Source organism: Amblyomma americanum, chromosome 8 (genome assembly GCF_052857255.1).
Source record: "Amblyomma americanum isolate KBUSLIRL-KWMA chromosome 8, ASM5285725v1, whole genome shotgun sequence".
Lineage (NCBI taxonomy): Eukaryota > Metazoa > Arthropoda > Arachnida > Ixodida > Ixodidae > Amblyomma > Amblyomma americanum.
Genome location: NC_135504.1, coordinates 48,518,278 through 48,542,569, shown reverse-complemented (window position 1 = coordinate 48,542,569; position 24,292 = coordinate 48,518,278). Strand labels below are relative to the sequence as shown.

Genomic DNA, 24,292 nt, shown 5'->3' with positions numbered 1-24,292 from the left:
TCACTTTTCATTTTACGAATGGTTCAAGTCGACGACACTTTCAACTAGAGGACATGGAGAACAAAAAAAAAATCTCCCACGCTTCATTAGAATCCAGGTTTTTGCTATATTGCAAAAGATTATGCTTGAGAGAAAGTCGTTAAATTTTCTTTTTTTCACATTAATAATATTTAAGAACTATACCAGGTTTCGAATTTGTCAGCTGAAATGCAATGTTTTAGCCGATGGCCACTTGAGACCCAAAAGTGTTCTAAATCTCGCAATGCATAAAAAGCTTAATATGGGCGTCTAAAGTATTTTGAGAAGTAGGAGCAACACGCATATTAAATATAAAGAGGTCTCAAAGTCGCAAGTAAATTGAGAAGTTGTATGAAGGAGTCATAATGAAATCGTGAACAAAAACACGGCAACCTCAGCACGTGTCTTCGTTGCATACTGGATAGGGGCAGGCTTTATGCCGATTTCGAAATTGATAAATCCCTGACCACAGATGCGTTTCTAGGGGGTGGGATGGCCTCGAGCGTGATGGGAGACCGAGTTGAGGACTGCATTTCCACAAAGGTGAAATGCAAAAGCATCAGCAGTGCTTTAAAGGGGTCTAGTTGCTCGTTCATATAATTACATAGGCATGCGCTAACTTCGGTACAGACAACATAAGAATACATCACGAGACACATTGACAGAAAAGTGCGCTTCTGACTGACAGATTGCGCTTCTGATTGTGACTCGTGGTGTAATCTTATGTTGTGAGTTCCGTAGTTAGCGCACCTTTACGTAATTATTGCAAAAGCATGCACACTTGTCCTCCGCGATGTGCATGAATTTATTACACCTACGACGAATGCAATTTATTTCGTAGCTCTCCAGAACAGCGTCTTTCATAGCTTCCGATAAGTTTTGGGATCTCCAACTCACATTACTTAACATACGCCGACATATCATCATTTATTTTTCCTTTCTCTTTTTTCCATGCAATGACGTTTCTGATTTGGCTACTAATTAAATTTTATATGAAGTGAAGCCAGCGAAATAATGTGCTGCATTCGCATGCAGCAGGCAGAGCGACGCTTGGGGTACGATGAGGAACAACCAAGAGGAAGGGGGGGGGGGGGGGGGTGCTGTCAAGGAAATACAGAAACGGCGGATCGAGCGTGCCCGCCTGACGACCGCGCCTTCCTATTCCGGGCTGCTTACGTCACCGGGAAAGCACAGCCGGCTCCGGGAGTTGCCCAACGCTGCGCCACTCATTCGATGAAAGGCGCTCGTTTCATGAGCAATACAGCACTTGTCTAGAAGCCGGGCACTATCGAGGCGCTGCCAGTCCGAATAGTGATAGGAACACTGGCATTGGGCGCCATATTCAGGTAATTTCTCTTAACTTGAGGGTCGAGGCTGTTGAAGCGCTTGAAAGCGGTGATTAGCGAGAACGACATTATTAATAATAAGCCCAATGCAGGATGCAATAAAAAAAACGGAAGGTGGCAGAAAGATGTCAAATTTTACAATATAGAGCAGCGCTTTTGATATATAACATTTTGGTTGGTTTGGTTGGTTTATGGGGGTTTAACGTCCCAAAGCGACTCAGGCTATGAGTGACGCCATAGTGAAGGGCTCCGGAAATTTCGACCACCTGGGGTTCTTTTAACGTGCACTGACATCGCACAGTACACGGGCCTCTAGAATTTTGGCCTCCAACGAAATTCGACCGCCGCGGCCGGGATCATATATAACATTTTATTTAATTCGTAATTCAAAACTTCGCTCCGATTCACTAAAAGCTTCGTGCAGTTTCCTGTCACCTGACTGCCAAGCGCTGCCAGTCAAGCCCTCTGGGGATTTGGCAGGCCTTTCATCTGTATTTTGGTTGCCTTTATTCACAATAAAAATTGCTCTGTATTTGGATGGTAGAGCGTGAAAACAGGACATCCGGGAGGGAGGTCGGTCCACGTCAGTCAGTCTATGAAGGCATCAAGACGAAATGAACTTTGATGAATCAGTAGAGGGTTTTCACATCGCGGGGATGACGAAACGGTTTTGGAGAGCTTCATTAGGTAGAGGTGTTCAAGGATAAGTGTTGAGAAACTACATGTTAGAAATCACCGTTCTGCACGACAATCAGGGTTATAGACAATTTATAAATGAACGAATAGGAATCGATTTTTTGTGGCGACGAAGCGGGGTTCGCACTTGTTTCTACGGTGCTCGAGTAAAAATTTTTCTTCCTTTTTCTTCGCGCCTTTCTGGACCCTGATTTGACTTCTCCTTGATCAGGGAGCAGAAATCCTGCACCTGAGGCAGACCGATACTCCGCAGGTGTGCCATATCTAGCCTTGACAGAGGCAGAACAACCCTGGGGACAAAATAAAAACGCTGACACTTATATCCTCGTCAGACCACGCTTACATTATAATGCACATTTCTATTTTACACAACCCTTAAAAAACTCATGACTCCCGCAGCCTAAGTGCCACTGGATGTCAAAGAGTGCTCAGTGTGCTTCCACGTAGCCAGCTCTTCAACATGTGTGAAACAATAGGGGTGCACAGAGCAGCCTCCAAAGTTGGTTGATTTGTCTAAACCAGACTCCTGCCCCCAGCGCCAAAACAGCTCTCAAGTATCTCGTGTTTTTCCATGAGATGTCTTGGATTTTAATTGAAATACGCTTTCTGTCGTGAATGTATTTAACTAAACATATGCCATAAGGCGTTATTGCACGTCTACGTAGGCTAAGATGCCCGTAACACAGGGCATGGAAAAAACTCATAAGGGGAGAACTGTTGGACGTACGGCTGCCAGATTTTTGTTAGTAGATTCACGGGAGAACAGAGGCTTGAAATATGTATTTACATTAACGCTGACAGAACTTTTGGTAGTGTCTGACGGGGATATACAAATTAATTATATTTTATAACACACGTGATCAAAGTGGCTAATGTTCGAACCATACAACCGAGACATCCTTAATCTCGGAACTCCTGGTTGTAAAAGCCAACGAAACCTTAGCTAATGACGTGCTCACACGTACCCATAACTGTGCTTTCAAGCCACGGTTCCGTTGGTGCTGATTTAAAGTCGCCGATCACTGACACTGAGCAGAGTGGCTCGGCCGAACACATCTTGCTTTTGATCTATATCCATACGCGTGTGTATGCGACGATGCTGCTTCTGTACAAGGAAAATCAAGATAATTCACACCTCATTCTTTTCGAGGCTAGACAGGAAACCCTGGCTGTGCTTCTGCGCCTGTTCACCGCGCGCAGCCCTACGGAAGCCTTCACATGAGGAAAGACTCACCATATCAGCATTTCTCTGAGCGGCGAGACGCGGACGGCGCCTGCGGCGGCGCACGGACGCCTCTAAGCGGATCAGGTTACCGGCACTCACGGCGGATGCGAGGGCCTCACCGGATCCGGCTGCCAGCAGCCACTCCTAGACTTCCCACGGCAAGTCGAGCAAGGAAAACGCCGTGCTGCTGGTATATGCGACGCAGTGTAGTCCGACACCGTCCAGGATACTGCGTATGAAATGGACTGTTCCGGCGGAGGACTTCGGAAGAAGTGACCGTCCTGAAGCGTAGCAAGCTCCTCCTCGTGACCTTGTTGCCTGGTGGCTGGGAAATCGATTCCCGTTCTTGCGACATTAATCATTTTTTCAGGGCCACACTGAGACCTGTGATTGAGTCTTGCTAAGTGTAACCGTATGTTGCTGTGCTGTGTAGGTTAAAATTAAGTTTCAGTTCGGTTTGAAGACAGAGCAGGCAGATGCTGTGAAGTTTGGAGTCGGTAGCTTTTCCAACCACAAGATAGGCACTTTCACTGCTGCTTGTTTCGGAAATTACGCAGTTGAGTGAGAAATACAGAATATATTGTTACATAGCTGCCAAAAGAAACTCTGGGGGCAGTGAGGCACCCTGTAATAAAGGGCTCTGGTCATAATTTGATCACCTCAGTTACCAGGGTCCAGTGACTTCGTATGCGGCACCGGAGTGACTGCATTTCAACTCCATGCAAGTGCAGCGGCAGAGTGCGGGTTGGCGCTAGCGAAGCCGTCGTGTTTTGCACTACGATGCCATGACCACTCACGTGCGTGATAGGTCTCAGTAAAAAGACAAAAAAAGATTAAAATTCTGTAGGATTTTATACCTGCAGACGCTTACTGATACAGCACTGTGTGGCGAAACCTTCCGCGAGATTGAGTGCAGTTTCTTGCTTCCCAGACTGGGTTGAAGCGCTGTCGCTTAGATATTTCTCTGTTCTTTGCACGGTGCCCCTCTTTTTTTTCTCGCATCTCTTCTTTCGTTTTTCCTTTGTTTTCAACACATCTGTTAATATGGCTGTTTCCTGCACAAGCTCATGGTTTTCGTAGATGCTCATGCCGCGTTCTGTCCTTTGCTGGTGAGAGTGAAAAGCACTAACAAATCATGTTCGTCAAGCCGTCTTGCGTCTTCAGTGATCAAAACTAATAATATGCCGCAAAGTGCAAGCGAATAGGCAATTCACGGCGTAAACTACCATAGTGCCGCCATCTGGCCAGTGTATGCCGCACACTGAACCGCAAAATTTTATATCACTGCTTGCCATATAATGTGAGATCTATGCTGCGATGCAACAACGGGAGAAAAGAAAATACCAATACATTTCGGCTCGCTCGCAATGTTGGTGATGGGGGCGGTGAGCAAGCTTGGATTTCATAATTTAGAAATGTTAGAAAAAATGTCGACAAGATGCTTTCTTTTGTGACGTGGCCTCTGAACATAGTCACGTCGTAACAGTATCATTAAAAAAAGCGCAGAGATCTAAAACGGTCGTCCCGGAAAAAATACCCAAGAGTGCTGCGATTCAAAAATGGCTAGCGCCGAAACTGCGGCTTCCTATGGCTGGATAATGTTGGCGTTTTCTGCTCTGGCTGCTGTGCCCCGATTTTTTTCTTTTTTTGGATGGGGGGGGGGGGGGGGGGGGGCTCGAAACGCAAGAAAACTGATTTATGGGCTCGTTATAAAGATTTTGGCTGTTTTCGTCTTGATTTAGCGCACTTGCACTCAGTCTTGCTCCATGCATGCACATTAAGCGGCCGTCCTGAAGTCAGCCAATCGGAGCGCTTCTGCCCCATCCCGGAGCCAATATTTCTGCGCCTACAACGTAAAATTCAAAAGGTGCATGAAACTCCTAAAAATTCAGGGATACTTGGGGTATTTCGCACCGCAGTGCACCTCCTAGTCAACAAAGTTGTTCTGGGACGCAGAGATCTACTCCTAAAGGTTTAAAAATCAAATAGGTCCAAGCGAACAAATTGGCTTCCTCAACGCCGATCTTTTTTCGTTCGGCGGTCGCCTTCGTTGTAGACAGGGTGAGCGAGTACCAGTGCTTGATGTTCTCCATCGCGGCACCTTTAGGAATTGGGCACAAGGCCACCCTTGTTCACTCTCTGAAGTCATATAAAAAATACTTCTAAAAAATTCACGTATTTTTCGCTGAAGTTTCGTTGGACATTCAAGACGTTGACAACTGAAAGATGTTATCCTTGGTGTGCAGAAAACTCGTACTCTGTTCTCTCATAGGATGTTCCCTTTTCACCGTTGCAATACGGAGGTTTCCAACAAGGAAAAAAAGGCGAATAAACGTAATAAGACGACACTGTGCAAAATCTGTCATGGTCAATAAGTCATCTCTGAGCATTCCCGAAGTGGGATGTCGGGCATTAATATCAAGGGCATATCACTGAATCTGTAGCCATCGAGCGGACTGTAATTTCAATGCAACTTGAGCTCTCCATCCGCGGGTAGGAAAAACGTCTATTGTTATGTTTCTAGATGTGGGGAAATTTTCATCGTGGTCAGGAAAAACCGCAATAAGCCGCCACAATGCGCCAGGATTCAACAATAAACGGGACTCTCAAAACAACAGGAACTAACGGCCGCCCTAACGACGCCATTGGCTACAATAATAAGTTAAACGGATGTATCTGAAATAGTATACATTTGGAGTAAACATCCGTCCTAGTTCAACGCTCGCACCGTGGTGTTGCCGCTTCTGCATGCTGTTTAGTTGTTCGCACAAGTAAGCCAACAGGTGCTTTTTGTCTGTATATGATTTTGAGCTTCAGAGACCTGACTGCGGCAGCATTAGTGATACAGATGAGGTGAAATGGTCCAACTCCTTTCGTTTGATCCTTGGCCTTATTCTGCATCTTGAGCTGAGGTAACCAACGCGTGGCTGTAGATCAGTGGCTTTGATATTCGGCTGCTGATTCCAAGGTGGCCGTTCGTACATACAGACTCGCCCCTCTGCGATGTCAGGCGCATATTTAGTCAAGGTTCTCTAAAGGAATCCGTAGTCTCACACCCTCCCGTGTGTCGCTTCGGCATGTTAACCCTCACCATTCATGTTTACATTTGAGCTATGCAAACAAGGATGGCTGTGCGATTTTTCTGTGTAGCCGTATGATAGCACTATGCCATTGAGTCATAATTGATACCGATATGTATCTTTGCGGAATCATCTAATTCCGGGCCTTCAAGCGAACACTTGAAAAAGTGCTAGAAACGCACAGTCTAGATAGAGAGAAATTCTGTTCAGAAATGAAAAGAACGCAGAGATTCATATACCGCTTGAACGCAGGGACCACATCATCGTTCATTCCTTGACTTCTTTAGATCAGCGAACCTTTTTTTAAAATTTATTTAAGCATCCTCGTCATCCATCATTACATACCGTTTTAAGCCCTGGGGCAAAAACATCGCTCAAAAGAAATTGTTGCAGCGTAATAAATTGGCCCAAGTGCCACGATATTATTATGCTGAGCGCATTGTAATTGTACTATTTCAAAAATGGGCATTGCAGAAACTGAGGCTTCCTACAAGTGAGTAACATTGGCATGTTCCTGCCAGGTTGCGGTGGCCGATATTTTTTGGGAGGCCAGACGCAGGAACACTCCAATTTTTGGGAACGTTATCGGCCTTTTGACTGTGTTTAACTTGATTCACAGTACGTGCAGTCTGTCCTGTGCAAAGCATGCGCTTAAGCTGCTTCTGTGAAATACAACATTTGGAGCGCTGTTGCCCGAGCCCGGAGCCATTATGGCTGCGCTTACAAGAGCTTAATTAGAAAGACGCTACAGAACCTCAGATAATCGAGTGAGAATTGCGGTGTCGCCCCCCCCCCCCCCCCCCCCACCTCTGTGCACCTCTCAGTCCACAAAGTGCTTCTGGGACGCAGAAATCCATTCTCAAAGGTTTAAAAATCAAAGAGGTCTAAGCGAAAGAATTGGCTTGTTCAATGCCTGTCTTTTTTGTCTAGGCGGACCGACGCCTTCTCTGTAGACGAGGTGACCATGTACAAGTGATGGACAATCTCCACAGCGGCACGTTTAGGAAATGAGCATAAGGCCACTCTTGTTCACTCTCTGAAATCATATTGTGGATAGTTCGAAACATTTCACTTACTTCGCACTAATGTCTCGTTGCACATTCAAACTGTTAAACACCAAAATAAGCTGTCCTCTCTGCGCAGCAGAAACCGCACTCTGCTCTCTCAGAGAATATTCCTTCTTCACCCTTGCAATACGATGGTGTTCAACAGAAAAAGAGAGATAAAGCTAATAAGAAGACACGGTACAATATCTGTCATTGTTACTGCACAGTATCTGTCATGGTCAGTAAATCATCTGTGAACACACCTGAAGTGAAATAATATGAAGTGCATATCACTGTATCTGTGAATATCGAGCTAACCACAATTTTCACCCTACATAAAATTCCTTAGCAGCGTGTAGGAAAATATTTACTGTAATCATTCCAAACGTGAAAAAATTTTCACCGTGGATAGGAAAAATTGCAAAAAAAAAACTGCCGCAATACGCAGTTCAATCAGTGGCAAGTTAATGAGATATGCGTGAACCATATGCAGTTGGAGTAAACAATTGTCCTAGTTCAACGCTCGCACCGTGGAACTGCCGCTTATCCAGTGCAGCTGGTCGCACATGTAAGCCAACATGTGTTTTTATGTGATTTGTTCTTGAGCTTCACAGACCCGACTGCAGAAGCAGTGGGGATACAACTGTGGCGAGGTGGGCCAGGTTGTTTCGTTTGATTCTTTAACTAATATTAGGTCTATAGCTAAGGTACTATTTAAGCACTTTTTAAATCAAGTGTCCTAAGCCGGGCCTGGCAGTTTTTCCTGAAACGATTTTCTTTCAGTTTCGCCCCCAATATACTTGTAAACTTTTGAACAGTTTGCTATAACGCAAGGTATATTATACTAGATATACGACTTCAATGCACGACATTTCTATTCTACTTCCAGCACTTGTGGCTGTGCGCTCAGGAGCATTGTGGACTGACTATTAACCCTTCTTTACCAGTTTTCTTGAGGAGTAGCAGCTGAATATTTCTTTTCATATACTACATCAGTTCTAATTTTTAATTATCTGTTTGTAAGAAAAGGCCACTTGAACTTCATAATATGCAAAAAAGAGGCGACTGCTCTTTCTTAATATGTTAAAAAAGGAATTGAATGCGACCGATTGATGAGCCATTGCACAATGAGGACAAATGTTAGTGATGAGTGATTGCCTGCATGACAGTAGGTTACTGTACGCATGCGGCACACATGCCTTATTTCTGCCAATTGAAAAAGAAAAAAACCAACACTAAGTATTTCAGCTACATAACCGAGCAATGGATTGTAGAACATGCGAGTCTAGACATAAAGAGTATAATGGTCATTTTATTGATTAGAAATTAAGCTTTTTTTTGACAGCGTATTTGTTTTTTCATGCACTGTAAGTTAAACCCAAGGTGTTAGCTGTTTGAACATTGTAAAATTTTACATTAGAAGTGGTGTCTTTTGCGTTAAGTCAGCCATTACGAGGAAGCGCGCAGTACATAAAAGCGTGCCGTAGGCTTTCGTTTGGCCAACGCAGATCCCCAGAAGAGGAAAAACCCGCAGAGCGGAGAAATCGCCTTCCAGCTGGATGTGAGCACCTCCCCCCCCCCCCCTCCTCGTTTCCTCTGTTTATTGCTCGCGTTGTTTTTTTTTTTAATGTATTCGAAAACCTCGTTCAGTATAGCGTGAGAAGATTCAGCGTACGCGAGGCTATCCAGCCAAATTCCTATCAGGAGGAAACTTGAGGGGCGTATTCAAAAGCACAGGATGTAGGCGAAGGCTTCCAGAACAGAGCTTATGCGCTTGCTGATAAGTGGGGCGGGGGCTAGCTATCGGGATCAGCTTTCCGCCGCCTATATGTCGATATGAACGAACCGGACCGAACTGTAAAGCCCGCCTGAGATAAGCTCCTTTACAAAAGGCGAGCTGTCATTTTCCGCTCTATCAGTTATTTGTGTGCTGCTGCCAAGGCCAGGACAGCGTCGCCTCCGACAGTAGACCGTTTCACAACAGCGGAGAGTGGCGTTTTTGACACCAATCATTTGGGCGCTGGGTTTAAGTGCGATGATCAAGTAGCTGCGCGGTAACGGCGTCCTCAGTTTTTTCTCGACGCATCCTACTTTTTCCTGCGCCGGGAGTAGTGATTTAGTTGTACAACTGGGGGATCTCTTCATGCCAGTATCATTTATTAAGTAAAAATGTACTGCACGAGGAGAAAGATTGCCGTTCACAGTGCTCAGGTTTTAGCAGGTGTTTTGCCAAAAAAACCCACCCGGATGGTGCCCTGGTTAAAAATATTTGGTGCAGGGGACGATGTGCAGGAGATAATCCCGGCATTGCCTGCCCTATTTCGGTGCAGACGAAGCGCGAGAACGCTCCTGGTGCGGTTGGACGTCAGTGTACGTCGAAGAACCGCGTGTGGTAGAAACCGTCGTGGTGTCCTTCGCTATGGCGTCTATCAAAAATAGGGTGCGACTTTAGGCCGTTAGTACTCTTGATTGACCTCGCAATAAAATTTTTGATTGCAGGGACGACGTGAGCAAGACAAGAAATCGGGCATGTCCGCGTCAACGAACCTGGACACCGCGGACTGCGTCGTGTTCGGCGTGCTCACTGCTGTGGGTTACCTGGTCGGCATATATTTCTCTGTGGTCAAACGACGGAAAAAGGTACGTGCACCGACTGGTCTACAAAGGTGCGAAACATTTCTCGGATTTTTCGAAAATTTTTTTCCTCTCGGATAGCAATGAGAATACGGAGCGCTAAAAGCAAGAAATGGAAAAAAAATCAGGCAGGGCGGTGATTTATAGAGTAGACAGCGTGTGCGATTTCAAATTGAGAGTCAGAGATTTCTGTTAATTTGCTATGATAGGAGAACGTACCCCTACAGAAAAAAAGGAATAAAGAAGTCGTGCTTTGGGTCCTTGGCGTTTATTAGGAACTGCCTTGGTTGGTTAACAATTTTTAAATATGTACAACTCCTACTTCACTGCAGGACCATAAAGAAACGGTTTGATTTCCTTCAACAACAGGCGCGTGCTGTTAGTAATTAGATATTGCTATGCAAAAATGCGAAATGATATTTTTTTAAAAGCACGCTACTCTTTAGTACTCGATTACCTCTCCACATTTCCTTCAGACTTGGTCGTTTTTAATTAACCTGATGACAGAGTAAGTGCCAGTTAAGATAATGAAGTTTCATCATTTTTTTTAACCGTTTAGTTGAAAGAAACCACAATAATGGTCAGTTTTTCTTTGCTGTCGGCTGTAAATGATACATGTTCTAGCTCAAAAGGAGACTCGAGCAACGAGTAGGCTCAAGTTTAAATCTGCCGAAGCTCTTGTACGCAGCTGCAGTTATTCGCAGTTTCTTTCCGTAGCAACGGTAATCGGCAACTATTGAAACCAGAAATTTTGATAGCGCTGACGTGACTGACGTCATAATGTTCAGTGCCGAATACTTTGCTGTCAAAGCCGCGTTTAAAATATGTTCAGAACACGTGTGGAAGTTTTAAATTCTGTTCGCAGGAAGTACGACATGTGCTGTGTTTAACAAATACTGTTGAAATTCGGAAAATATAGAGATTTTAAGCATTTTTTTTTAGCTTCGACAGTTTTCAATAGGAGCACCGTCTTTAATGGGTGCGTTGCCCTATATTAAACTAAAGTTTGCGACGAAAATGGTTGTTTTATAGACATAACATCTGTGGTTGCTTTCTGCCAGGGACGATGTAGAGTAGTGTAATCCTGAGACGTGACAACTTTATAGCGTCGAAAACAGTATCGCCTCTTTTGCTATGCAGCATTCTCCAGCAAACACCAAAAAGCACGTAAATTAGACGCACGCCTCTAAGCAATAGACAGGAACAGCGAGAGAAGCTATAGAGTTCTGCCGCACGCTTATGTCAGCCCAACTAGAAAGTTCCCAACGAACGACCGTAGCATATATACTGCTTGTGTCCTGCCATAGCTAAGTGTACATTAACGGAAACAAGACAGGTTTCGGCATGCACGCACCGCTCATTCGCTATGTCCCCGTTTTAACGCGATGGCTTTACAGGTCACCTTAAGCCAATGTAGCTGGCGCTCGCGTGTCGTTAAAATTGGGATAGGTCCTGAGGGTCTTTACGTCACAACATCATGACACTGCGCGGGTAATTCAAACCCTCCACGACGATCACACAGTACGACAGTGCTGGCGTCACTACAGAATTCCGCATTTGTCTACTCGGCCACGATGTCAGTACATCACAATTACGTAGTGCCTCTGAAGAAAGAAAAGCAATTGTGCTGAACAGAAAAATGGTCAGTCTGGTACTCGAGCCGCTGTCTGCTAAGTTGTGAGCCGGGTGCGTTACCCCTCAAACACTGAGGAACGTTTGTTAGACTAGCTATGTTAAATGGAACCCTCGTGGATCTTGTGGTAAATAACAATATAATTCAGACAATGAATACTAATAAAATCGGAATAAAATAACGAAGAGTGTCAGTGTTTGCGCAGCGATATGCAAAGAGGACCACTGGCCGCTGAAGGGACTCATTAAGGCTATGGCTTCATACCCTTAGAGCGGAGCTTGATTGTCTCTAGAATTTCTTTTTCGGTTTGCGCGCTTCATAGAGCTGCTCTATAACACCCACTAGGCAATGCGTCGGTGCTCGTGGCCGTTGGTGTCTCGAATTATGACGTCTTACAGCAGTAGCTATTCAGTAGCCTCTCTACACCGGACGGTGCCGGCTTCGTAGCACTTTGTAACGTGAGAACCCCTGCGGTACTCACCTGGCAAATGAGAATTCACGAGGACAGTGAAGGGTCTTTCCATACAAAATGACTCAAACTTTGGGCTCAACCATCTTCTATTTGAATAAAAAACAGCATGGTGCATGACTTCACTCTGGTAATCACTGTCCGCAGCTGGTACTTGGCCAAAAGAAAATGTTTCGAGCCGCGGTTTCTATGTCAAAGCATAGCCAAAACTATTATGATACAGTTTTAAAGAATGAAAATTTCACCAATGTTACTAATTTTTTTTCCCGTGAATAAAAAGCATGGTGATTTTATGCGGTTAAATGTGAGGAATCCGTTTCGTTATTTCTCAAACGGAAAAAACAGAAAACCATAGTTCTGGATAAAAAAAATCATTGCCTCAAAGATTGCTTTTATTTTCTGGCATTTTTGAGACAAAAGCCGATAATATGCTACACGGAACAAAGGCTTTAATCCCGTGAGAAAGAAAACACTTTATACTTTCAAAAAATTACTTTGTGCGGCGTATATGGCCGTCATTTGCGTAGCAAGATAGTCTGAGTACACATTATAACGGCACTACGCAGGCCACAGCCGTTGCAGCGATTTATTTTTCAAGGGTAATTTAATGGGAGCACCTTTCGTTTTAAGCATTAAGATTATGTTGTAATTTCACTACCTCTTCCCTAAACCGACCATACACCATACTCGCTCTAGAATGGAGTGTAAGCTGCTGCGACAGCTAAGGAGACAAATAGAACCCGCGTTCTTCTGTCAAAAATGCGATGGTGTGCTACGCTTAGACCATCTGCTCAAGCGCAGGTTTTCGAAAAATTAAATTGAATCTGACGCTTAGCAGGAGCACCTTTACATCACGCGTGGTAACTGGAGCGGCGGTCAATGGCCGACCAAAGGCCGGTGCAGCCTTGCTGCTCATCCCTCGCCGGCCGGAAACACTATCAAGTTCAGCTCCTGCTTTCAGTCTGAGCACCACCACCGTAAACAGTACTCAGCTTGAAATAACACCATTTTTAACCGCCTTTCCGAAGGGAAGGGCGCTTTTCAGTTAGATATGGCAAGCAGAGTGAAAACCGTTTGGAAGGATCAAAACGCTAAGGCACCCGTGTGCTGTGCGATGCCAGTGCACGTTAAAGATTTCGAGGTACGGTCGAAATTATTCCGGAGCCCTCCACTACGGCACCTCTTCCTTTATTCTTTCACTCCCTCCTTTATCTTTTCCCTTACGGCGCGGTTCAGGTGTCCACCAATATATGAGACAGATACTGCGCCATTTCTTCTTCTTCTTCTTCTTCTTCTTCTTCTTATTATTATTATTATTATTATTATTATTATTATTATTATTATTATTATTATTATTATTATTATTATTATAAGGATCACGCCTTATGGGGTGATCGGAACAAAGGCGGCTATTTTGGTCAGCCAGTGCCCATGGTGGAAGCACGCCAGCGGGAGCCGGCCGTTTTCTCCCGGCCTCCGCGTCCATACAATGCTCAAACACTCCAGCTCCCGCAGCTCTTGGATACCAGAAGAAATTATTCAAGAAAAAGATAGTGAACTCACTAAGTAATTTAAGAGACCCGAATCGTTCAAAGGAACACCTGCGTTTTGTCAAATCGATCAGGCCTTCATCAGCTTTAGCTTCGCATGCTCGACTAACGGCGTACTCAACGACACGACATGCATACATTTTCTGGAGATCACTAACTGGCGCCACCTGTCGGTCGCGAAAAGAGGTCACCGCGTAGATGAATGAGAAAATTTTAATACAGAATTGAGAGAAAGATAAACATTCCCGCGAAATGATAAGAGGAAGATGTTGACCCTGAGGGCCTCGTTTAAATTTTAAAAAAAAATATACGAAGTCTTTTTATATAAAAGGCGCAATGTGTTTAATTCACTTGAATTATAATGCTTTATCATGCGCGAAAACGTTATTTTTTCATTTTTTTTGTTAGGCTAGGTTCTGCTATCATTTGCGAAATTAAGACGTAGGCTAGGGCATTAAATTTTATTTTTCCAACGACCAGCTGGGAGAGTGTTTATCACAGGAACGCACTGTGTCAGAATTACTTTTCGAAAGATATCGAAGACCAGCGCAAAATTTTCATTATTCGCCGTGGAATGACCCTGACGTCCTCTCTGGATTGCGCTGTTTCGGGTCATACGATTCACGTAGGCTTCACCTATGCAGTCCGTGTAAGGGCACTTTCGATCATTATCTCAGGTCTGTGTGCACTGATAAGGTAGCAACATTTCCCCTTTTTCTCATTTTGCATCCCTAACCAAATTTCTATTATTGCTAGCCAGTGTCCCTAATACAGCACAGGACTTATAACAAATGATGCAAAATTATTAAAACCGCGAAGCTTTGTTATTATTCACACAGGGGGTGCGGCCGTTGTTGCAGTTGGCAAGGGTCTGGGCTTCACGAATCAGCTGAAATTTTCACCCTTTTTCCCAAGCGAATTAAAAATACTGCTGGTAGAGTGACGCATCGCGCAGCCACACCGGATGTTTCAAACTAATGAATGCAGATTTTGTTGGAAAAGCCATGAGAGATACGGCAGTGAGGACTGTGCAGGTGAATTTTGAACCATGGTGAGCATTACGTGCCTCAAAGAGCTGTATGAAGAAACGAAAGAAATGACTAAACTTTACTTATCAACTTTTTGTTCTTGATTTTAGGGGCAAGACTATATTGCTAAATTGAAGGCCGGCAACATCGTAGGTGTGCGTAGTTTTATTATTTTTTTTCTAGACGGCGGCAATTTGATTCGAAATATTGAACGTCAGATATACACTTTGAAGCCATTTGAGTTGGCCTTCTTTCCTTGCACATCTGTGAAAAATGGTGTCGGTGCGAGTAGTACCATTGCGGAAATGCACAAGCGGCATCTATATCATAAATGCGAGCGACGCCATTTTATAAAATTGCAACGCAGGAAAGCCGTCTCAAGGGGTTCTCAAATGCCTATTTGTGATGTTGGATAAATCGAACCGCTTTGTCGGTGAAGAAAATTTAAAAACTGGCTCATTTTAGATGAAGACAGCCTTAATTTCAAAGTATAGTCTTTCGGCCTAAAATAAAAATAACTAGGTTGACTCATTAAATTTGGTTATTTAACCGTTTAATTATAGATCCCTGTCACGTACATAATGCCCACCATGCTGTAGAATCCGCCAGCACAAACCCCATTGTCGTAGCTCTCATGGCCTTTGAAAGAAAAATCGGTATTGAATAAATCGAAACACTATAGAGACAGGCACAGTTGCGGGGAAATAGGGATTGGCTGTAGAAGAGAGGAGGATGGCGAGAACATGAAAGGATGGTGCAACCTCTTCAGTACGAATGGAAATAAATAGGGTCAGCGCCGTATAAATATGGCTGTCGCTTACTTGCCTGGATAAAAGTCGAATGGGAAGATGCGCATATGCAAAAATTTTGCTGCAATGCTGTTTTACAGAAGAGCTTTTACAACAAATCTGGCCACCTCAAGCTCGTGTATATAGGTTGCTTACACACCTCTCAGACGCTTATCACTAGTGGTTGATGATAGGGAATAAATATGCAGTCGAGTATTGTGTTTAATTTTTTCTGGTGTGAGGAAATTCAGCATATACAGGTTCAGCAAAAAATTCAGAGGAAATGAAACAATTAAACGATTCTCATTGTAGAAACAGTAGCATCATGCAGATTTCACGGAAATGGATAAGAATATTTAAAAAAATATTATGATAGGGAAATATTTCATTGCCCGAAAAGAATTATAATTGTCATCGAAAAGTGCCATCTTTATATCGCATCTGATATCAAGCACAATATTGCGTTCGCAAACGTCATCTCGGGAACCACTACGCCATGGCCGCATCCCTGGTTCCTTTTGTCTTTTGAAGTGGTGCTACAGCACCACCATTTGATTAGAAATATGACAATGCAAGTTTTAGTTATTAAAATAAGTACATGTCTCTGTGTGCACTGCTGTGGAAAACGCATTGCGTCACTGCCTCTGGCATTCGAAGTCTGGAATTTTTACTTTAGCGGGGACTTTTAGATCACACTATGTAAATATAGTCTTCCCTCGTTTAGTGAAGTTGGTTATATGTTCTTGATAAAATCACAGGCATATTATGTCCGGTGAGGAAGCCTACATGAAATCGGGCCTGCCAATTTGGCACAGCGTTCTTGAGGTGCCCAAAATTTTGGGAAGCCAACCTCGACTGCTTTATTGGTTAAGCTGCTCTGCCTCTCGTTGTACGAAATAATTTTCTTTTTCCGTCAGAGTAATACGAAAGCTTCGCGCACACATCAAGCTGCTTTTAGTAGCCTCGATAACCTAAGCCACACAGTGAAGATTGCAAAAGCAAACATGCAGTTTCTATTCATAGCGGTGCCACTTGAGAACGATTGCGTTGGCCTTGGTGCATTGTAAATAACCTTTTGGTGTCCATTCTTTTTATTGCCACAAGAAGTTCGTAGTTGTGAGGGCAGTAATAAAAACTGAGAGATTAAACTACCTGAAGAAAAACACCCTGGAGTAGCCTAGACGTTTAGTCTACCCAGCATTGAAATTTCTCTTAACAACTAACCTGTATGGTGAAGATTACTCTTTTTATTTGCTTACCCAGGCTTATGTCACGTGTGGAAGAAATGTAGCGTTCCAGGCACAAATTCGCACTGGCAAGAAAAAAAAATACTTCCACTCTGTGACATGTCTCAGGTTACACGCCGTGAACTGGCAAAGTTATTCTAAAGGTGATGCTGCGCGCTAAATCTTGGCTCAAAGCTCGTGACTATGTACTAAAGGCAGAAAATGACGATATGCGCTCCAAAGGAGCGCCCTGTTATCAAGCGAACAGCTGAAGGCTTTTCTTTTGCTTTCTGAGTGGATATATTTGTGCAGACTTAAGCATTGACTCAGTCTTATAGTCTTGAAGTTATATTCAATGACACTAACTTTTTACTTGGACATGCTGTTTTCTTGCTTTGCCGTCTTTTTCAGTACGTCTCCTGCAGAGCGGTATGTTAGCCACTTTTGCAATCCTTATTTTGTAGGCTTCTAAATTTCAATAATGGTTTTGCATTTCGGATTCTGTGAAGGACATTTAGACCTTTTAATCCAGTCTTTCAATCATTTAAAGCGTCCTTGACAGCTATCTCAACCTGCAATTGCTTTGCAGATCGAAGAAGCTAATGAAGAAGCTGCCAATGTGTAACAATTCTTAACAACTCACTAGTGCAAGTTTCCGAACGGGGCCTACACTGGCAGATGATGCTTAACTTAGATGAAAGTATCCCTGTTACAGTAGCCAGGAAAAAAGTTACTAATATTTAATTATGATATTGAGAACCAGAAACTAAATAAAGTTGAAGAAGATAAACACTTTGGAATTCTGATCGCATCAGAAACGAAAGCGTTTCCTAATATCCGCTTCACGTGACACCAAAATTATTAGCTTATACTTTCCTTGTTCTTTCAGTGCTAGAATATAGCATCATTTATTGGTTTCTGTCGATCGACTAAACGCTGCATTGATCAATTGGAAAGCATTCATAGAAAAGCCATTAGAATAATTTATATCAAGCCCCGCCGTAGTAATTCCCCAACATCGCTTTTACGCAGAGCTGGTCACTCTTTTTTTCTTTTTTAATATGACGAACTATTTATATCTGCTTTTATGTCACTTCTCGCGCAAGTATCGATCACAAAAAGGGCACAAGCGACTTTGAATCTCAGGCAAATGTGATAAAATGGTTATGCCATGGTTGGACATAGTTAATGGTTGTTTTTTCAGGGCTGTTTAACAGACTATTTCTGTTATTTATTGCCATTCGTCAGGCCTACTGTTTATCATTTCCGGCAAGCCGCATTGCTCCTCACTTTCAACTTTGACGTCACAGAGGGAAACTGTCTGAGAAAAAGCAGTAAAAAGTTGCCGACAGAATGCAGGCTATCACCGTGGGTGCAAATTCGGCGCCAAGAATTACTTGTCAGAAGAAAACCGGTTGTATTTAAAAATTGCGTTTTTCTTATTCCATTTAGTAAGGTAGGCAATAGCTGCACTGCGAAGACATAAATACATAGAGAAAGCAGTTATAAACGCAGCAGCACCTAGTTGACGTATATGAAGAAGTTTGAAATTGCAAGTGCATTCTAAATATGGTTTTTGAAGTTTAATTGGTTTTTAACAGGCACCCTTACGAAGGACACTGGCAAGCCCTCGCCTGTGCTAAATGCGATTTTAATTGTCCAGTTATAATTAATATGGAAAATGAAGTTTATTTACATAAAATATGTAAGGCATTAGGTGCGCGCATGAACATTGCATTATCTGTGCGACAGTCGTTTGCTGCTACACTTTGCGGGTGTTGTCACGAATAAAAACCTAAGTTGTCTACTGCCGGTTTTCACCAGCAGCAATCCGAGCAAAAAGGATAAATAACAAATATTGCCTGGAGTATTTAGGAGGTGAAAAAAGACAAGGCTAGCGAATTAGTATGTACCCCTTTTTTCCCCGTCGCTGCTGAACTGTCATATTGTATGACCGTTTTTCCTGTGTTACAAGCATTGCTTAGCATTCCTAGTGAACAAAAAAAATGAAAAAAATACTTTGTGCCTGTCAGTGTTTCTTACCTGATGAGAGAAATCCAACCTAATATGCGTGCAATTTCTTTAGTTATTGGTAGTCCTCGAACTATTTATGGCATCCAGATATCACAAAACAAGAGCGTTATGAAGCACGTATCCAACATTATTTACTTGTGCCCCGTAAATTGTCACTATTTACCATTTTAAAACGAAAATGAGCTATCTTTGAAACGTTTCAGCATAACATTCTATTGTGTCTACTCATGTTTCATATATTACTGTCCTTATCTCACAGTCGAACTCAGCCATTGGTCCTTCGTTCCGTCAATGACTATTTTGAAGTGCTTTCATTTCTTCTGTGTGAATGTATCGTACTGCAGTTCATTGCTGCACCACATAATTGTGTTCATTGATGCTGGCCCATTTATATTTTTTTCTCTGTATTTTCCCACCTGACAAGTGATTAGGCTTTCGTAACTCTATCACTGTGCTGATTTTCTTTACTGCGCTGCTTTCTGTGTCAATAATCTAAGACATGTTGCTGCGTGCCAAATGCTCCGACTTATCAGGTGCTGGTTAAAACTCGTCAGGAGACATCCAAGTCACAATTAGCCTCTCCCCGTGAAAACCATGTAATGTTCTCCGAAATAAATGGGTTACTTGGTAATATTTACAATGAGCCCCTGTCACACTCCGAAGGACACCCATAGCAACTCTTAACTGATTGCTGGGCACGAAATCGATAAATAATTACTAGCAGTGTCCTAAAAGAGGCTTACCTTACGTACGTAGCTGTACGATACCCCAATACCAGGCCCCCTTGTACTCTGTAGTATGTTTCGCATCAGGGGGCTCACTGGCGTATATTTTAAGCACTGCCATGATGTGCATCTTATTTTTCACATTAGGCAGTGTCTGGCATCAGCAATGCCGCGAGCGCCGAGCTGGAGGCTTTCCTTGGCGGCCAGAGCCTCCCAGCTGCTGCTTTGGCTGTCTCAATTGTGGCCTCCGTGGCTAACGGCATGAATGTCGTGGGCTTCGTGGGACACTACTACGCCCATGGATTCCACGCGCTGTGGATTTTGGTGGGGACGCCATTGGCGACGGCCTTCGCGGTGACCGCCTTGGTGCCGCTCCTGTATGGTTTAGGAGTGGCGTCGGTTTTTCAGGTAACTGACAACAGAAGGTGTGCACAGAGTCTCAAGTGTTGCTTATATAGAAAAGCAAATGCATAGATAAGCCCAGACGAACGACAAGAGCGTTAATTTACGGCCCAAACAATATAAACATTAATCGACATGTACAGCGAGCACTTTTGGTATATGACAAGATGTAAAGGTGATGATGATTATTGATTTTTATGGCGCAAGGCGAACAGCGCCATGGCACAAAGTATATTCGATTTCGCAAGGTGGTGCCGAAGACCCATTTCTCAAGCATTTCACCCTAAATAAGTCGAGCACCAGACCAGAGGGGAAAGCTTGTACCAATTTTATCACCGGTGGCTACCGGTGGCGCTGGGGATCGAGCCCCGCGCCTCCCGCAGGCGAGGTGGATGCTCAACCACTGTGCCACCGCTACGGTGGATGTAAAGGTATTCTGTGCGAAAACCCTTTTATGCTGACTATGACATCAAGAATGCCAGAACCGATGTCGTTGTTAAGATATCGAGCAGACAGTGTAAGGGATTGAGGGGTTTGTTGCGACGTGACATACACATGACGGAGGCCAATGGTCTCCGGACGCCAGTCGAAACAGCTACAACAAATGTGTCTCTGAAAAGTGTCTTCCATTGTCTGCACAACAGTTAATGAGCGCCTCGGTTCTGGCAGTTATGATGTCATAGGTAGCGCAAGAGGATTCTCGCACAGCTTCCATCCTCAGCGTTGAATCTCATTTCACGTGGCACACGGAGTAATACAGGACGTACTACGCACGGCGCTAGGGGCGAGGGTGGGGCTGGTGAACAGTCTTAAGGTTCGGTTAAAACACATAAGTAGCCCTGAAAGCAGAAGATTGGATAGCCATCACCATACCTCAATTGGTAGAGCACTGGCCGCGAAATTCGCAGTTCGTTGGTTCGGACCCATCGGCAGCATGTGGTTGTTTTTCTCCTGCTTTCTAAACAGTTATTTGTAAATAAATACATATTAACTTGCGAATGATTAACAGCACAAAATATGTAAGTAATATATATATATATATATATATATATATATATATATATATATATATATATATATATATATATATATATATATATATATATATATACACACACCTATGAAGGGAGCTAACAGTTACCGAAACCAAGGTGCATAAGGGAACGTTATTTTTTTAATGTGTTGTGCTTATCAGTGGGATAATAATACTTAGATTAATAAATCGCTCAAAGAAAATTACTTATAAAGCAGCAGAAAAAAACAACCATGCTGCCGGTGGGATCCGAACCCACGACCTCCGAATATCGCGTCCGGTGCTCTTACCAACTGAGCTTACGATGACGGCTGTCCAATCTGCTGCTCTCGTGGTTATTTATGTTTATTGGGTGTAAGCCTACCTTGAGAGTGTTCACCATATATATATATATATATATATATATATATATAAACTTTTGGCCGATGGCGGCTTCCTTTTAAAAAGCATATATACGGATGTCGGATGTCACTGACGCAATGCTTTCCATAAGGGGCAGCAGTGCCATGCTCGCGTCCTCTCGGCTCTCTGTATAACGTGTAACGCCTGTGCACTGAAGACTAGGGCTGTGAATGTACTATAGCCTGTTGAATGTACTGTTCAGTTTAATGAACAATTAACTTCTGTGCTACATTGCTAGGATGTTCTGCCAAGAAGTTTACGGCAACTTGCTCAAAGTTTCTCCCTCTTATACATATTTTACTTATTTTGGTGTTGCGCAGTTTTTGAAGACATGGTTAATGATTGGCTCCCAAACTCTTCTAATACTTCTCACTTTTACACCAGCACCCCAGTATACACAATTTTTTCGAAGAAGTTCTTTGATTTTTTGCCTTTGTTGAATCAGGTACCTTTCATTTTAGCTGGGTGGGCGTACTGATTATGCCATTTTCTCGTGGGGACAGCTGAAATGAGATTTGGCAACAGCCAAGAGCTTAGGGAAGGAAACACTACAGTATGGAGTGCATGGTGATTGCTTCTTTTGAAACATAAATGAAGAAATGGGTTCTGAAATAGGTGTGAGTGAGGTTTTGAGGAAACAAAATGCCATGAGATTATTATTTCCTTATGGTTGTGTAGTGATGCTTGATAGTTCTTTTACCTTGAGACTGAGAAACGGCGTCTTAAGTTCTGCGGTTTAAATGCAGCAAATTAAATGCTGCTCCTAAACGCTGCCAATTAGAGGGCCAGGAACTTGAGCTTGAGGAACGTAGTACATACCTTTCATAAGTCATAATCAAAAAAGGCAGCATTTTATGTTCCATTAATCACGTTTTCCTACCAGACTTATTAGAGCTGCCAGTGTCATTTTAGTTCTAAAGGAATAACAATATCTTAGATGTGTGTTCAACATGTGGGCTGTAATGAGTGGTGCAATGGTATGGAGTAATTTAACCATGGTGTGTTATTTTATATATTGTCTGGTATTTTTTTGGACCACCTCTAGTACCTGCGCATGCGGTTTGATAACAAGGTCGGCATCACAGCGAGCGTCGTCTACTTTGTCCTGAGCGTAAGCATATGTGATTTTTATTAATGTTGTCATATGCAACACAACTCTGTAACGTCTGGCACAAAATGTTTTCATCAGAATTATTGTTCTCACATGAGTCCTTGTGAGGGTTATGAAGAAAATAATATGCCATATATTTAGTGATCTAATACTCTTGCAGTGAGTGGTGCCGGTTGCATTAAAACAGATTAGTTTTATAATTTCATTCGGTTGCGATTATGTAAACAGGCGCTTGCTTTTATGGTGTGGAGATATGCTACGGATAAGTGCACTAAACCCTCCACAGAAAAAGGCACGAATGACATAAACTTGTTGACCATTTTTTTACGGATTAAACTGTAATTATCGCTTAATTTGTGTTCATGATAGGAGCAGTTAAACCTTTACTTGCATTATTACGGCTCCAGAAGGGCACTCGAATAAATCTTATGCCCTCACCTTACTTCAGAAAAGCAATGGCTGGAGGTCAGTAAGCATTAACATTTCATTAAAGGTAACAGGAGCTTCAGTACTTAAAGAATGTACAGCCTGCATCAGAAGTTCAGGGCCCATGGTGCTAGCTAATTTTAGCCACGTAGCGGGGCTCTTTTAGTAACCACCTAAGTCCTAATATTCGGAGGGCTGACAACAAGAGTTTCTCGTACCTTCAAGAGATCTTGAACGCTGGCTGTGCATAATGAGGCACTTAGCTTTACGCGGAAGAAAAATTCCCTGGGCTCGAAACTTTTGATATAGACAGTACATATGTGTCCTTTGTGGCGACTCGTGTGAAACCACCATTTTTTATTGTCACCAGTGTCGCAGGAACATTCGCAAGAACATTTTCAGTGTTCAAGGCATCTTGGGAGCAAGTATTTCAGTGGTTCATAGTAGTTTTCCGAAGCATTAAACTCTAACTTATATTTTTGCCGAAAGGGCCTGTTGTAATGGCTGTCACCTTAATAACGTGGTAGAGGCAAAACTTTTGCGTGTTCTATTTTGAGGACGGTAATTTCACGGAATTAATTTTTTTCATTCTTGTCGCTAAACACTGACTCCACCTAAGTCAGCACACTCATATTAAGGCTCACATTTTCAGCAAACACTCGGCGCCGTGGGAATTTACAGCGCTGCGATTGGATTGTCTACAAGTAGGTATTGCCTGTTTCCCACACATTCTTCTCGTCTAGATAAACTGCATAATCAGCTTGAACATTTTGTGCTCAGTAGTGAAGCTTGTTCCTATGAGTTCGAAGCACAGTGAGCTCCAATCACGATTTGCATTTGCTGTTTCACAACCGCAGGGCTGAGGCAGTCATACGAGAAACGGAAGCTCCAGTGCGAGATAAAAGTAGGAAGATGCATTGGTTGAAGTTATGTGCCGTGCTCTCGCGTATTAACCTTTGCCGACACTACAGAGTGGTGCAGCGTTCATGCGGGTGTCTTGAAGACTGGGTATGAAAAGAATAATGGACAATTAATTACGGTTCTTCTATGCAAAACTTGTCCATGCATCGCTTCCATCTAAGGCTGCAATAAGGTGTACTCTAATTTCATTACTTTCGTCCTGTATTCACAAAGAGCAGTCGCACTTCTCAGTTCCAGGTAATGTGACACCCAAAGCTCCTGTCGCGAATGGCTTAAAAAGGGGCCGCAGCATCTCGGTGTCGCAGCATTGCGGCACCGGCAGTGTACACCTGCTTGAAAGGCGGTCTCTCTAAAAGAATATAAGTTGTAGTGCTTATTTATTTGCAATAATCTTGCTTGCTTAAATAGACCGATGGGTCGAACACCAGTGCCGGCAATTGCGTATTCCGTCGCAGCTCCCACGGCCACCACAATCTTTAATCGGCATGCTTCCACTCTT

At 43.3% G+C, this 24,292-nt stretch overlaps 1 protein-coding gene across 4 annotated transcripts in view; it reads left to right on the top strand.

Annotated features, from left to right (window-relative positions):
- The window catches only part of LOC144101572 (putative sodium-dependent multivitamin transporter), a 62,477-nt gene that overhangs the window by 19,358 nt on the left and 18,827 nt on the right, over positions 1-24,292 (top strand). For 2 of the 4 annotated variants that reach the window (XM_077634720.1, XM_077634722.1), the window contains exons 2-5: positions 9,911-10,051; positions 19,646-19,906; positions 22,381-22,446; positions 23,525-23,576. In XM_077634720.1, coding sequence (XP_077490846.1) covers positions 9,911-10,051; positions 19,646-19,906; positions 22,381-22,446; positions 23,525-23,576 — 520 coding nt within the window. Of the gene's footprint in view, positions 1-9,348; positions 9,466-9,745; positions 9,852-9,910; positions 10,052-19,645; positions 19,907-22,380; positions 22,447-23,524; positions 23,577-24,292 lie in introns of those variants that run through there. The other 2 variants (XM_077634723.1, XM_077634721.1) reach the window with 2 other exon arrangements.